At 43.4% G+C, this 16,420-nt stretch overlaps 1 protein-coding gene across 1 annotated transcript; it reads left to right on the top strand.

Annotated features, from left to right (window-relative positions):
- The first annotated feature begins 6,587 nt into the window (after positions 1-6,587).
- FAM210B (family with sequence similarity 210 member B) lies at positions 6,588-15,932 on the top strand. Its single transcript, XM_005147602.3, has 3 exons — positions 6,588-6,798; positions 11,379-11,551; positions 12,959-15,932. The coding sequence occupies exons 1-3, from the start codon at positions 6,637-6,639 to the stop codon at positions 13,173-13,175; spliced, it is 552 nt and encodes a 183-aa protein (XP_005147659.2). The 5' UTR covers positions 6,588-6,636; the 3' UTR covers positions 13,176-15,932.
- Positions 15,933-16,420: the final 488 nt, after the last annotated feature.

Below are 16,420 nucleotides of genomic sequence, written 5' to 3'. Positions count from 1 at the left end.
TTTTTTCCAGAGGTATGGGTCTAAAGCAGACACCTTGCCTCAGGGTGGGCTGCACTGAATGATAAATTAAATAGCCATATGAAATCTCACCTAAATGCCAAACCCCAGGTACCTGAATGAATTGTTTGCACTTTACTGCAAAATAAATATCAATCTAAGGGTAGAAGATGGTAAATTCTTCACAGACACAAGGAATGGAAACTTTGCTAGATACTCAAAAAGGTGACTTAAATGGTAAAGCCTGGCTTTCAGTTTGTGAGTAGGTTTGTGATAACACGTTTAAAGAAACTAACAGTGGGTATGGAAACTATTGCTGCCTCAAATGTAACCCAGGTTAATAGTTCCTGAAAGGTGAGAACAGCCAGTGACTTCCATGAAGTCAGTCGTGTGTGCTCAGTTTCATGCAGAGACAGGGCAAAAAAGGGCAAGAGCTGTTTGAACACGGAGGCTGAGTTACTCTCCATGTTATGAAATGCATTAGTGGGTGCCAGGGAAGCTACTTCTGCTGCTACTCCCTTTAGTTTATCTGTTCTGTGAAAAAAAATTAACTTCTTGCTTTGCTACCATCTTGCTTTTCCCACACCTAGCAGGAGATGTCAGATGGGATTTTCACCCATACACGTCCAAATGGCTGTATATCACACCATCCAAATGAAACGACATCTCATCAGATTACTGGAGAGGACTCTTGTGGAGAGTAGAATTAATACTGCTGATTTGTTGTGTCAACTAAGGCACCAATACCCTGAAAAACTATACTTCCTCCATGAAGAAGATTGGGACCTTTACTGCTCAACAGCAACAGTCTGCTCACACATGTGCATGCCAAGGATGGGAACACAAAATCAGCAGCAGATCACATAAATACAAACAATATGGATGTTTTCACTTCAATTTTTTTTCTCTTTTTATTTTACCTTTTTTTCTCAACAAGAATAGGGAGTCAAAAAACAAGATCTGCTTAGTAATTGAAATTCATCTTTGTGCAGAGGCTCCCACGAGTCATCACACAAATTGAAACATTAGCTTTCAGAAGGATTGGGGCTGAAGCTGCAATGAATAAAAGTTCTTACATATCTCCAGAGCCCTGAAATGAAACAGGGCCACACAGCCCCATTTTTCAAGGATTTGCAGGTAAATAAAGGAACTAATTCCTTCTCTGCTGTCTTATTTGGAGATTTTCCTCACCCTAAATTCCCCTTACAGACAAAAATATCTGGGCTGGCTTCCTTCAGATTTAGCTATCCTAGCAGGGCAGTCTTCTCCCACTGGAATAAAGGATACCAAGTCTGGTGTCCTCAACATAGAAAGGACATGGAACTGTTGGAACAAGCCCAGAGGAGGGCCATGAGGGTGATCAGGGGACTGGAGCACCTGCTGTATGAAGACAGGCTGAGAAAGTTGGGGCTGTTCAGCCTGGAGAAGAGAAGGCTGCGTGGAGACCTCATAGCAGCCTTCCAGTATCTGAAGGGGGCCTACAGGGATGCTGGGGAGGGACTATTCATTAGGGACTGTAGTGATAGGACAAGGGGTAACAGGTTGAAACTTAAACAGCAGGGGTTTAGACTGGATATAAGGAAGAAATTCTTTACTGTTAGGGTGGTGAGGTACTGGAATGGGTTGCCCAGAGAGGTAGTGAATGCTCCATCCCTGGCAGTGTTCAAGACCAGGTTGGATGAAGCCTTGGGTGATATGGTTTAGTGTGAGGTGTCCCTGCCCATGGCAGGGGGGTTGGAACTAGATGATCTTGAAGTTCTTTCCAATCCTAATATTCTATGATTCTATGATTCTATGAATTCAAGCAATCAACTCCCACTCTCATATAGGAACCAATTCCTACTTGCCCGTTAGAAGGCATTATATCTTGGAACTAGCACATTCACAATCCCTGAATTATTTGTAGATTAAATTATTTGAAAATGTGTCATAAATTTGCTCTTGTGCAATTTATAAAACTTAAAAGACTTCTAAGATTTATTCGTCATCAAAACATTATTGTCGTTTGACTGAGACGTTATTAAAAGTAGGCTGTTACTGAATTACTAATCACATTTACGCTTACAAACGTATTTAACTCCTGAAATAGCTCATTGCAGGGTCCCACAACCAGCACTTTTGACAAACCACAGATTGAGCAACTCTGCAACATGGATTTCTAGTTACAGGAATGATGTGCTCTAGCATACTTCAGTTCTGTCCCTGTGCCTGTAGCACTGTGAAACCAAGAGAGACTTAGACTTCAAAAAGTCAAAATATGGAAGGAAAAGTATTATATAAGGGGTTTATAATAGATACCTTGATAAAGGGTACCCCCTGTGCTACTTCATTAGAAGTGCTCTGATAAAAGCATGACAAACATTTCTGACAAATTTTATGAGAATGGCCATTGTGGAAAAGTCTTCGCCTCCTGGGAATCCAAATGCATCTTCTGGTAATATTTTACTTACTGCCTCTTTGGCAATCTCTCATCTTAATTCACAGCTTTACTCTTACTGACAATAATCAGTAACTATGCAATAATAACATCAATGACACAAAACCAGAGCAGCACTATCTGGTTGTTGGAAAATTACAAAAGGGAAATAATAGAAAATCTACATAGCAACACGATGAGAGAAGAAGCAGTGGTTCAGACAGGACACAAATGTAGTAGACAAAGTACGTTGTCAATCTAAACCTATTTTCATATAATAGATCCCAAAGCCATCTTGATTTGTGAATTTTGGGATTCACATCTTGACACACTGTGCTCTTGTTTAAGGACTGCTGAACACTCTTTTGAGATCTGTAAATATTTTATCATTTTGCAGCATCCTTTTTTTTTCCAGTGTGTTTAGTATTTAGCAGAGATACCAAAACACTTCGATACAAGTGCTTGTAAGAAAATGAATGACAGAGAAATAAGTACACTTATATGAGATAAATTATTAAAGTGTTACTTGAAAATTAACATATTATAAAGATTTATATTCTAATTATCAAAGTTAAATAGGACAATTTGAGATAACTTTAGAAAAATGAAAATTACTAGTCAGTCCTGCTTGCTAACAATAGCAATCATCTCTATTGACATGAAAGATAAATGCACTCTATGAATGTAAGAGAGAAATTCAGTAACCAAAAAGTGTATTTCTCCTTCACATTCAACTGCTTTGCACCCACTCTGGCAGACACAGGGTTATGACCTCTCATGGGATCTAGTAAGAACAAGTTACTAGTTACAGCTAGTACATAAGAGTTCAAGGCAGTTATTTGTTAGGCCTAAAGTCTTGTTCTTTCACTTGTGCCACAAATTAAGTTAGCATATGTGGCACCCATCTACAAGAATAGATGGAATGAAGATTCAGGGAACTATAGGCCTGTCAGCCTGGTCTCAGAGGCAGGAAAGGTTATGGAGCAGATTCAATTGAGTGCCATCAAGCAGCATGTACAGGACAATGAAGAGATCAGGCCAAGTCAATGCGGGTTTATGAAAGGCAGGTTCTGGTTGACTAACTTGGTTTCCTTCCGTGACAAGGTGACCCACTGAGTGAATGAGGGTAAGGCTATGGATGTTGTCTACCTAGACTTTAGTAAAGCCCCTTTGACACTGTTTCCCACAGCATTCTCCTGGAGAAAAAAGATGCTCATGGCCTGGACTGTTCACTGCAGTACTGTTCACAGGCTGAATGGCCAGGTCCAAAGAGTGGTGGTGAACAGAGTTAAATCCATTTCCCAATTTGGGGAACACAAGTGGTGTTCACCACATCTCAGTGTTGCGGCCAGTTCTGTCTATTTGCTTTATCAGTGATCTGGATGAGGGAATTGAGGGTACCCTGAGTACATTCGCAGATGACAGTAAGTTGGGTGGGAGTGTTGATCTGCTTGAGGGTGGGAAGGCTCTACAGAGGGATCTGGACAAGCTGGATTGATGGGCTGAGGCCCATGCTATGAAATTTTCCCTGTGCTTGAGAATTATCTTCACATTAAGGCATCTTAAGCCCAGGTGTTAGCTTGGTTTTCAATGAGCTTACATCATTTGATGTTTATGGCATTGTTCCTTCTGCTTCTAGCAAAATCTCCCACTGAGGCTTTGGGGACAGCAGCCAGCCACATAAAACTGCCAACCATAACGCTTTTATGCCTCATTAACTGACCTCCTGATCTTTTCTGCATTTGCCCAGGCTTTCTAGACAGGCAGCAGCAGCATAACACATATGTGACCAGAGAGCAGCTCTGTGTTCTCTACCACGCAGTGTCTCTAATGGGTCTGCCAGACAAACACAGGGAAGCATCCAGTGTCTGTGTGCAGAGCCCAGTGGTGGTTCGTGACAGCAGAACTCAACTGACATCTCCCTTACTGAGACCAAAATTGACTCCTGGGATTTTCCTATAATTCATTAAAAAATTATGACAAAATTGGAGTGTGCTATGATTAGAGCATTGCCACGTTAGTATCATCTGTCTGCTCGGGTGGTGCTGGTGTATAAATTGTCACAGAAAATGCATCAGCAAATTGCTTCAGAACAGTAATAAACATAAATACATGAACATGAGTATGTGAATTTGTGTTCCAAGGAACTACAAAGCACTCAGAGACTGGATTTATGAAGCAAGAACTAAAGGAAGTGTAAAACCCTAGAACTGGCAGTGCTGTTTATTATGCCCAGAACAGACTCTATTTTAATGCATGCAAAGCTCTCTCCCTCTCTTCCTCCAAGATACTCCCTGAAACCCATCTGTTCCATGGCACATTGAACTTAACAAGAGCCACCCACCATGCCATTTCAGCATTGTGCATTCAGTGTTGTTCTGTGCAGTTCCAGCTTGTGCTCCTAAACTGCAAGCTCTTCCGGAGGGAAAACCTTCTATTTATCTGACACAGTGCTCCTATTGTACTCAGCCCTGTATGCTTACATCCCTGCAAAAACAACATGTCTGAAGAGGAAATGCTTAGACACCAGGAAAAATGAAGTATTTTATTGCTGGACCTCAGCATTCAGAAGCATTGTTTCAGTACATTAATGTAGTATTTACCCTCCCCACCCCAGTGAGCAGCCTTGTCTGTGATGGCAAGAAGCCATCATTCCAGAAAACTGCAGCCACTGCAGTTATGAAATGTTGGCATCGTGCAGAACAAGGAGCAGTGGCCATGAACTAAACCATGAGGAGTTTCACATCAACATGAGGAAGAACTTCTTTATGCTGAGGGTGGCAGAGCACTTGAACAGGCTGCCCAGGGAGTTGTGGAGTCTCCCTCTCTGGAGCCATCCCAAACCTACCTGGACACATTCCTGTGTGACCTGCTCTAGGTGGCCCTGCCTTGGCAGGCAGTTGGACTGGATGATCTCCAGAGATCCCTTTCAACATCAATGACTCTGAACCATAGGTACTAACCACAGTGCAGGTCAGTCTCTCCTCCTAAGGAATAAGTGACAGGCTGAAAGGGAATGGCCTCAGGTTGTGCCAGGGGAGGTTTAGATTGGGTATTACAACAAATTTCTTCAGCAAAAGGGTTGTCAAGCACTGGAACAGGCTGCCCAAGGAAGTGCTGGAGTCCCCATCCCTGGAGGTATTTTACAGACATTCGGATGTGACACTTGGGGACATGGTTTAGTGATGGAGTTGGCAATGCTGGGTTAATGGTTGGACTCAATGATCTTAAAGATCTTTTCCAACCTACACAATTCTACGATTCTGTGTTCTGTAGCATTAACACTGAATAGCTGGAACACCGCAGAAAGTCTGGAAATCAGGGCAGTTATCCTCTTATCCTGAAAATTACCGACTAACCAAAGCCTTGCTCATTGAAATAGAGCTCCCCAGGGCACAGGGATTCACCCCCTCTCCACCCAACATCTCCAGTTCCCCCAGACTGATGTTACACTTCAGTGGTATTTTTAATTCATGCTTGTCCTGTTGTGGTTTTAATGTAGAAACAAGATGTAAACATGAGACCTTCTCAGTGCTTGTGGGAAGCTGCTTCTGGTCTCAGGGATGCGATGAACCCTTTGGAGTTGGATACGCTCTGTGCTTGCACTCTGCCCTGCACCATGAAGTCCTGGCAAATTACCAGGGCTCTTCAAGATAAAGCCAGTAATGAAATAAACTGCTCGCACCGTGCGCCCGGGCACCGGCCCTGCAGCAGCAGTGACACCTTACCCACCTCTCCAGCGCACATGCAGACTCCGGGACCACGCTGGAAAGGCGACCGGCACCGCCCTCCCCCCCCCCCCCCCCCCCCCCCCCCCCCCCTTCACATAAGGCTAAATATCACCGAGGGGAGTGGAAAGGCGATTTTCCCCGTCTAGCGAGCTGTCTGCAAAGACACCCCGCAAAGCTGCAGTGGTCACCCCCATACAGCTCCCTTCTGAAGAGATGGAGAGTGTTTAGCCAGCCAAAGTGGGGCAAGGCACTTCCCCTGAAGACCTTCTTCCTCTCAGACTACAACCGAACACTCACCCCCCCCAACAACCACTATCCCGCCGGGCGGCAGATTCCCTCCTCCTTAAAGGGATGGCTTCCTCCTCCTTAAAAGGGTAGCTCCCATCAGCACGCCCCGCCCGGCAGGAGGGGCGGCTGTTCGGTCTGTCATGTCTGCCCGCCCGCCGGGCTCGACGCGCAGAGTGGGGGGTGTGCCGCGGCCGTGCCGTTGTCATGTACCGCCTGGTGCGCCTCGGCCCGGTGCGGCCGCTGCTACCCCCGCTGCTCGCTGCCGCCGCTCCACGCGTCCTGTGCTGCGGTCCCCGTCTGGCCTGGGCTGGCCTCAGCCCGCAGCTGCCCCTCGTAACGCTGCGGTCCGCCGGCAGCTCCGCCAAGGTAGGGGAGCGGGGAGGGGGCTCGGCTGGGACCCGGTCTCCTGAGGTACTGCCCAGGGCCCGCTTCTGAGGGCAGATGTCTCGGTGAGGAGCGGGTCGTGGCTTTGATTAAAGCACAAAGTTGTCCTGGCCTGGAAGTGTTTCCCGGCTTTTTGGGGGTGTCTTCAAGGTTGGGGTTCTGCTGGCCTGCAGCTCCCTGCCGTGTTTGCCCTGCGAGCTGCGGAGTTTGAGCACTTCGGGTGAGTCATGAGGGAATGAAGGGGGTTCGGTAGTTGCCGCAGAGCGGGGCAGGCGGGTGTGCCCGCTGACCGTGGCTGAAAGGGTTTGCTGACAGCGGTCCCCAACCTGACTGCGCCGTGTCATCAGCTGAGGGGTAAAGCATGGACGTGCACCCCGTTAGGGACGGGTTTCACTGTGCTGTCAGCATCCAGCTGATTTCTGGGAGGTGGGAAGGGAAAAGTAATATGAATTTCTACCATTATAGGATCACAGAGTGGTTTGGGTTGGAAAGGACCCCTAAGATCATCCAGTGCCAGTCCCCTGCCCTGGATCACACTAGTCCATGTTTCCCAAGGTTCTGTCCATCCTGGCCTTGAACACTGCCAGGGATGGAGCATTCGCCACTTCCTTGGGTAACTTGTGCCAGTGGCTCAGCACCCTCACAGTGAGGAACTTCTTCCTTATATCTAACCTGAGCTTCTCGTGTTTAAGCCCATTGCCCCTCGTCCCGTCGCTGCAGTCCCTAATGAAGAGTATCCCTCTCTGGTATCCCTGTAGGCCCCCTTCAGGTATTGAAAGACTGCTTTCATTGCATTCATTGTTTTGGGTTTTTTTTTTTTTAATTTGAATTTACTCAGTATGAAAAATTACATGCAGGTGTTTTTTCCAGTCCAGGAGGTTATTAAATTATGTTCATCCTGTATTTCAGTAGGATACAGAGGGCTGCTTGACACCTGCTTGTGAATGTAAGCCTCGTACAGTTTTAATTTCCACAGCTTAATATTCCGGTTAATTTCAGTAGCCTCATTACAAAGCATAACATGATGCTTCAAATTTGTTTTCCTGTCCTTAGTTTACTTAGAAGCTCAGTCGTTGCCTAAATTATGTGAACAGAACTGGCTTTCTCGGAGAAATATTGTAGGAGAATTATACAGCAAATGGGTAGCTTTCTTTGCTAAATTGTACGTTTTTGAGGACACAACTGTACTGGGTAATCCAAATAACATCTGTCAAAGTGAGACTTTAACATCTTGCTTCAATACCATGCAGAAATTGCCTGGCTTGTGAGCCTGAGAGGATGAGTGAATTGAAATGTACTTGAATGATGAGAACAAGCTTCAGTCCTTGTAATCAATCTTGCAGTTGTGGCTGTGAGACATGGAGATCCCATGAGGCTTATGTATCTGTAGATTTGTCAGCTTCTATTTTCAGGACAGCTGTGTGAAGAAAATCCTTGTGTTTGGCTCCTTAAATTAGTAATAATCATCTTTGGATGAAAAATTCACTGTAAGCTGTTAAATCTTAAACTACCATTTAAACCATGCTTGGCTTTTAAGAAAATCACACTGTTGAATAAATGAGCATTCTTGACTAAACACATGCTGTTGGTTGAATTGTTAGGACAGCTTTTGGCAGAAGATACTGGGAGACTGTTTTGTTCAGTTTGGTTTATGAGCCAAAAACAAAACCCAAAACAAAACTAACATTATCCGTTATGGTTAATTTTTTTAAAGATATGGTAATCAGAATAAGTTGAGCTACACAATACCCTAAATACATTTTTAGAGAAAAGAGAAAGCAGCAGCAAATGTAGGGGTTTTGGGGGAGTGATGTGGTTGGTATGTTTGTAATCACAAATGAAAGCCAGTTCATCCTACCATGAATGCTGTGGGAGGAGCCCCTCATGTGTATCCTAATTTGCACTCTCACTGACTCCAGGGATTAATCAAAAGTATTTTTCTTCTAATATTCTTCTAATTGGAAGCAGTCTACAGCAGGACAAAGTGCTGCCGGGCACTCAGTAGCTGTCGCTGTCCTGTGGGCAGCAGTGGCCTTTAGTGTGCTTGACAGGTTGTCATAGAATCACAGAATAGTTAGGGATGGAAAGTACCTTAAGATCATCCAGTTCCAACCCCCCTGCCATGGGCAGGGACGCCTCACACTAAATCATGTCACCCAAGGCTTCATCCAACCCAGCCTTGAACACTGCCAGGGATGGAGCATTCACAACCTCCCTGGGCAACACATTCCAGTATCTCACCACCCTAACAGTAAAGAATTTCTTCCTTACATTCAATCTAAACCTCTGCTATTTAAGTTTCAACCCATTACCCCTTGTCCTGTCACTACAGTCCCTAATGAATAGTCCCTCCCCAGCACCCCTGTAGGCCCCCTTCAGATACTGGAAGGCTGCTCTGAGGTCTCCATGCAGCCTTCTCTTCTCCAGGCTGAACAGCCCCAAGTTTCTCAGCCTGTCTTCATACGGGACAGGATCCAGCCCCTGATCATCCTTGTGGCCCTCCTCTGGACTTGTTCTAACAGTTGCATGTCCTTTTTATATTGAGGACACCAGAACTGCACACAACACCTCCAGGCGAGGTCTCATGAGAGCAGAGTAGAGAGGCAGGATCACCTCCTTCAACCGGCTGGTCACGCTCCTTCTGTTGATGCATCACATTCCTGATGCTTCTGCAGAGGTCTGAGCTCCCAGTTCACTGCAGTGCAAGCCAGACCCAGGACCAAAATTAAATACAAGGATATGCTCCAGCTAACAAGGCTTCCTGAAAGCCAGACTAGATTAACCCAGATCCAGCCCCACAGCAGTTGTCCATCTGGATCAGGATGCGGTGCACGTCTGGGCAGCTGGAGCTGTGGTCTCATCTGCCCATTCCCATGCAGACTGGCCTCAAACAGCAGCTCTGAAGTGGTCAGGATGAGACCTACTTTAACCCCCATGCACAAGCCAGCCCCACATCAACAGGGACAACTATTGTGCTACCCAGTGTTCTGTTGCCCAAGAACACCTCCTACAACTTGCCTGTGTCAAGAAGGGGACACAGTAGAGTCAACAACTTCAACACACAAAAGCAGGAGGTTATAATTACCTGTGCTCCATGTTATGACAGTTGCATTATGAATTTGCTTTTATGAAGCACAGCTTTGACTTGCACATTTGGGACTGTTTCAGGTGCACAAGTTGACACCTGCTTTTCTCTTTCTGCTTTAGCATTACTGGAGTCCTTTGGGGCAAGGTGGGAACAGGTACAGAAAGCACATCTGCTTTGTGCTTAAAAATAGAATCCACAGTCATTTGCAAGGCACTGTTTATGGTTTCAGTATTGCCTGAGCAAGCTTTTGATCCTGCTGCCACATCTGAACAAGTTTCCCACATTCAAGCAGCATCCGCAGCAGCTAGGTTATCCTCTGTGCTGCATCTTCCCATCTACTCCCATTGTCTGCAATGAGCAGAGCAACCCTTTGGACAAACTTCTTGACAAGGTGATGGGTAGATGAGGAAAGTCATGAGCAGGGCTAGAGAACATGCTACATAGTCCCCCAAAACACCTCCAAAGTCCCCATCATTGCTGCTCTTCCATGTTGCAGCCTGAAGTCCTGAGCACATTAAGATGTGGTGCCTCATCATATAAGTATCATGCAAATTGAACCCAACAGAAGTTGGGTTTTCACCTTTGAAAATCAGTATCAGAACTGACCCTTGGAGTCAGTGTGATATTTATACATTAGCCACATTGAACATGAGCAAGTAAAACTACAGTCCCCCAGGGAGCCAAGTAGAACTGCTTCTGAATTCAGCTGGAAAGTAAGGACACTTCTAATCTTTCTTGACAGCTGCTCACTAATTAGAGAAAAATCCTGAGGTCTTTGGAAACATTTTCTTTCTCCCATTTGTATTTCTTCTATGGCAAGTATGAGGAGGTATCCAAGGGCTGTCTTATTTACTACCCCTTCTTTGTCTGCATCACACCATCACATTGCTCTGGGGTATATTTTAGTATGAAGTTCTACACTTAAAATTTACCCGGATAAAAGCTGTCAGTAAATTTCCCTATGACAAATGAAAAAACTTTCCAGTGAAGTTAGGCTATTTACACCAGCACTAGCATGTCTGTGTAGCTGTTGTCTACACTGTGGCAACAGCATTGCTCATGGCTGTCAGCAGCAGTTCCCTGGTTCCTTTTTTCAGCTGATCTACAGAGTGTGATTTATAGGAACTTAAATGTTGGACTTCTATCCGGAAGTTGCTAGTAAGTGAGCATCAGTTGGTATTGTGTAGGCTACCAGTGCCATGAGCAGCTTAGCTCTTGAGCAAAAAGCTGTGTTACAGGAATTCACTGTGTAAAGCTGAGCAGTGGGTGTAAGCAAAGATCTCTTTGGCACCTCTGTCTCAACTCTCAAGTGACTGCTATACTGATGCAAAAGAGCAAAAATGTGTTAACTGCCTTCCCAAAGCATTCTGAGCAGTGCTGTATGAAAGCCATTTCTTTCGTTATTTCAGATTGGTTCAACTGACTGGAATATGGTATTGTGCTTAATGGTAATAAATACTTGTTTTCTTTTTAGGATGCAGCTGGATCCTCTGAAAAGGCAGCCACAGATCCCAGTGGTGAAAACAAGAAACTCAACAAATCCCAGCAGCTGAAACGAGTGTTTAAAGAGTATGGTGCTGTAGGGGTTTCATTCCATGTTGGAATTTCATTAGTATCTCTAGGTATCTTCTACCTGGCTGTATCAAGGTGAGGTTTTTGCAGTTGTCTGTAGCCTCTAGTTAATGGTTTAGCCAAGAAAAATATCTTACTATTGTGCTTATTTCTGCAAAGGGACATTTACTTTGCGCCCCTTTGATCTATACACAGTAATCTTCTGTATTTTGAGTTTAGATAGATCTGTAAATTGATGTAATCTCTCATCAGGCATGAGAGAAGTTGGATGTACATGGTCTTTTTTGCGTAAGTTCAAGATCCGTGGTGGGCAGGTGAAAACAGCAGAGTGGAGACTCCACTGGAGTAACTAAACAGATGAGAGAATTCATTTTTGTTCTGCAGAGATATCTTTCATTCTCATGCAGTAGCATGGTCTGTAGAGATAGAGCCATACAAAAGTGCTGGTGCTTAGAGATAAATATGTTTTTCTGGGTGTTGAACTCTGTTTTTTGCAGTTGAATTGCAGAAGGTAGCAGATACTGAAACAGGATTAGATTAAAAAAGAAAATACTAGATAACCATATAGAAGTCAGGTGGGAAATTGTGTCTGTGGCTCCTGGTGGGAATGCCTCAGTTATAAATAATCTTTGAGCATGAGGTATTCCAGCTGAGGAGATAGGGAAACACACTATTCCTCAGAATATTCCCTGCTGCTTACTCTTGCCTTCAGTGGGGGTATGTGAATGCTGATTTCTGTCATTTAGTACATCGTGGCACACACAGGGTGACAATTTTCTTCCTTCAGGTATGATTTAACAGCTTTGGAAAATTACTCAAAATGTAGGGGCCTTGATGAAAGCTGTTACATCTGTAGAGAATTAAAATATTAATGGGTTTGGTGGATAACACTTATTTGAGATCTATAATACTTCCTTCACTTGCTTGATTTTAGATAAGATACTTGTTTTCTCAGCTTTTGCTCCTCTGTTAGAACACTCTAAGCCTAGCAACAGGTACTTTGTTTGGTTTGGGTCAGTCTATATTAATGTGATAGATTTCATCAAGACAAAAAGAGGCTTCCTTGTAAATCTTGGGAAGATGAATTTCCAACACCAGTTCACAAATTTCTAATTTTTTTAAAGTTCAGAAATAGAGAAGCAGCTTCTTTTCTCTCTGAAGGCTGAACATGCTGCAGCTATACAGTTGTAAAACTAAGAACATGTTCTACTGCACAGTAACTTGTCCTTATATTTAAGGGGAAGAAAAAGTACATTTGATAATATTGCATGTGTTGTTGCTACAGAAGTAACTTAAGCTGTTACTGCTGAACTGATTGGTTGAGTTTCTTGAATAACAATATCTAATTTATAAATAATTTATAATAAATTCTAGTTGGATGCCATGTAAAATTCCCTGGGAAAGAAAAAATGGCATTTTATATTTTTTTTTAGTATGCAACCTTAAAATAAACTAAAGAGATGTTGTGTTCTTTTTCCCCAGTGGAGTGGATATGACTGCAGTTCTCTTCAAACTTGGTTTCAGTGAATCATCGTTGCAATCTAAAATGGCAGCTGGCACAAGTACATTTGTGCTGGCATATGCCATTCACAAGTTGTTTGCTCCAGTAAGAATCAGCATTACCGTAGTTTCTGTGCCATTCGTTGTCCGATACTGCCGGAAGATTGGTTTCTTCAAACCTCCTACCCCAAATCCATGAGGATTTCTCACTGGTTTTTACTCCAGTTGTTTTTATTGGTTTTTTTATGCCCTATATCCACATAGCTTTTCAGATTGTTAAATTTCTTTAAAAGACTTGTTTGGATCCATGTAAATGCTGACCTCCTCTTGCATTTCTTACTTGTTCATTCAGGTGAATGGTGGTGAGTGCTACACTGAAAAGTGTTGTCTTTCTTTCCATTTTGCCACCCTTCTTTAGAAAAACCTGTTAAAATGGTTTTCACTGCAAGTGGTAATATAAGTGCTTGACAATGAGCAGTCTCTTTAGAACACACAGTTCTAGGACTTTATAATCTAGCTTTTGGGGTCTTAAGTTTTGTTTTTTTCTTGTCAAAATAGAGTGTCAGCGTTAGTTTGTATCTTTGTATTTGGGAAACAGAGTAAGATTCTCTTCCTAATAGGGTGTGGGATCAACAATATCCTACTATATGAAAGGTTCCTTTGGTAAGGGTATGTACTGGAATCTAAAGTGGTAGGTGGGTGCTTTTTTTGTTATAAAAGACGTGCATCATGACCACAGTCTTGCAGCACAACACACATGCTGAGTTAACTTAGGCAGAAGTACCCACACACTTAATTGCACAGTAATAATTGTTTTAGCCAGAACAGGCGATGCACTGTTCTGAAACTACAGCTCCTTTGAGGTGCTTCCATGTTTCAAGAGTTTATTTGAAGATGGGTTTTATTTATAGGATAGGAGCTGGCCTTACTAAAGTCCTTTTTGTGTTATTTTTTTTTTACGCCTATAGACTCTACTGAAATCAATGTAACCAGAATTACCTCCTGTGGGAACATACTCCAAAGATTATCAAGTCAGGGGCAAAGGTATCTGTGGGTTTTTAATGTATTGAGATCTGGCTGTGTACGAGGCACACATTTTTTTAACCTGAAAACTAATCCTAGCCGCTTTCTGCTTCTGTGAATGAAACTCAGATCTGCACCTGAAGTCCCAACATTGCAATTCATAGCTTCCCAAGAGCAATTTATATGCTGTTGTCTGACAGACTTTTGAATGTACCAATTAGAGGTGATTTTCAATCTTATTTGGATGCTGTTCCTGTTAGAATGCAGCTGCACGTGTGTATATTTATATACCACTTTTCAGTTAAACTAAAGACTGGATCCCAAATACTTGAGTATTGACTAGCATTGTGGTAAACCTGGGTTTCAGACTCAGGACTGTGCTCCTGTGAGATAGGTGAAGTCAAATCTGTCAGACTTTAGGACCGGTTCCTCCTTCCAGGTCTGCTCTTTTACACTGGCCTTTGTTGAGACTTACCCCAAGGTGGCTCTGACACAATCTGTTCATTCAGGAATCTGATTAAAGTAAAACAGCAGGCAACTACCCTGAAATTTAGTGAACTGAGAGAAAGGGAAAACTGTAGAAGAGGTAGTTTACTTCCTTTGCCCTGTGGAAGCAAGCTGATACTGGAGACTGCCAACTGAAAACAATGAGCCCCTTTGGTGTGTGGGTGTGTGCTGTTAGCCCAGTTGAAGGGTTTGTCTTAGGATGGAAACAGTCCCTGCAGTGAGCAGATACACATGCTGGAGTCTTAATATATAATGCAGACACAGCCATTCATGGCACGTGTGTAAAGGTGCATTACACTGGTATTTTGTGCAGTGTTTAACAGCCACAGGAGCAGGGCATACTGAGAACCTTGCAGTGTGGCCTGTAGAGCTGTAAGCTGTGTCACTAAGAGAACTTATGTCATGCACAGATACTTGGCTTGTTAGAATATGGAGCCAGTGCTCTGGTGCTTCACATACCTATGTGTGGAGGAATGGCTGTCCCATTCATTTGAACTAACTGCTTATTCCCCAAAAATAAAAGACACAAAATGCAGTTGGCTTGCTCCTGTTGTATGCCTGTTTGCAGTATGGCTGCTGAAGCTGGCAGCTTGGCCAGGTCATTAGCTTCAACGTGCCAGCTCTGATTAGAGCATAAGGAAGCTGTGCCTTTACCCCTGACTAACCTGTGTGTTATATCTGTTATGTGGACGGAAGCTTAGTGCAGTTCTTGCCTATTAAACAGCGCACTATCTACACCACAGCTGAAGGGTTAGCATGGTATGACAATGTGCAACCAACAGTAGTGCAGCTTTCTGTGATCTACTACATTCTAGAGCAAGTAGCATATTTTTAAGTTTCAAGTGGGCAGGGCAGTCACTATTTTTTAAGAATAAGTTTTACTGTGGCTTTTTTTCTCTCCCAGACACAGAAGCCTTTGTGTTTTGGTTTATTTTTTCTGCATGTCCTCTCTGTTTGTATCAGTTCAGGACAATGTTCTGTTAACAACGATAACAGAATTCCAGAATCATCATGTGGCAGCCTTGATTTATTTAATCAGTCATTTCTGATAAGTACATTTTGTCCTAAAGTTAATAGAAAAGGAAGAGGCAAGCTTTTTCTTCTTCTAAAAAGTCTCTCTGTAAACCAGCAATCATTTAAAACAAATGCAACTCAAAGTTCTTAGTGCTGGTACTTTTATCTGGAAACTTTCTTGCTGTAAAGAAACAGCTTCATTTAAGTTATGACCAGGATTCAGATAAACATGGCTGTATAAACTACTGGCAATTTTAGATGAAGTTTTTTTTTACAAAGTATTATATTAATTTGAGAGTATATTTTGAATTCTAGAATCCTTGCTGTAAAGATTGGGGTTTTTTTAATGGTTTGTAAAATAGGGATAACCTTAAAGCCTTATAATGAAAATATAATAAATTGCTTTCTCTTACTTTGCTTGGAGTTTTATTAGTTTGTATGCTTTGGTAAAAAGTGGCCTGACCCTTGCTCCAGTTTAGGGAATAACATCTTACAACACCAGATGTTAACGTTAGTTCCTGTTTGTCGTGGTCTAATCCCAATCCGCACAGCTCGTTAACTCACTCCCCCAGCTCCCAGACTTAGGAAGGAGAATCCAAAGAACGCAGCCCCCATGGGTCAAGACATGAGCAGTCCAACAACCAAGGTACAACACAAATCATCACTGCCACCACTAATAATAGTAATAATGATAAAGCAAATAAGAGAATACAACACCTCACCAGCCGCTGACCCATAACTCACCCCACCCTGCCTGACCGAGCACCAACTGATATCTCCTCCATCACCCCAGAGCTCCAGCCCTTCTGGGTAACTCTTGGTTACCTCCTGGGTATGACATGCTATGGTATGGAATACCTCTTTGACTAGCCTGGGCCAGGTGTCCTGTCTCCACCTTCC

The sequence above is a fragment of the Melopsittacus undulatus genome, chromosome 10, assembly GCF_012275295.1.
Source record: "Melopsittacus undulatus isolate bMelUnd1 chromosome 10, bMelUnd1.mat.Z, whole genome shotgun sequence".
In the NCBI taxonomy this organism is placed as follows: Eukaryota; Metazoa; Chordata; class Aves; order Psittaciformes; family Psittaculidae; genus Melopsittacus; species Melopsittacus undulatus.
This window is presented reverse-complemented; position numbering and strand designations above follow the sequence as displayed.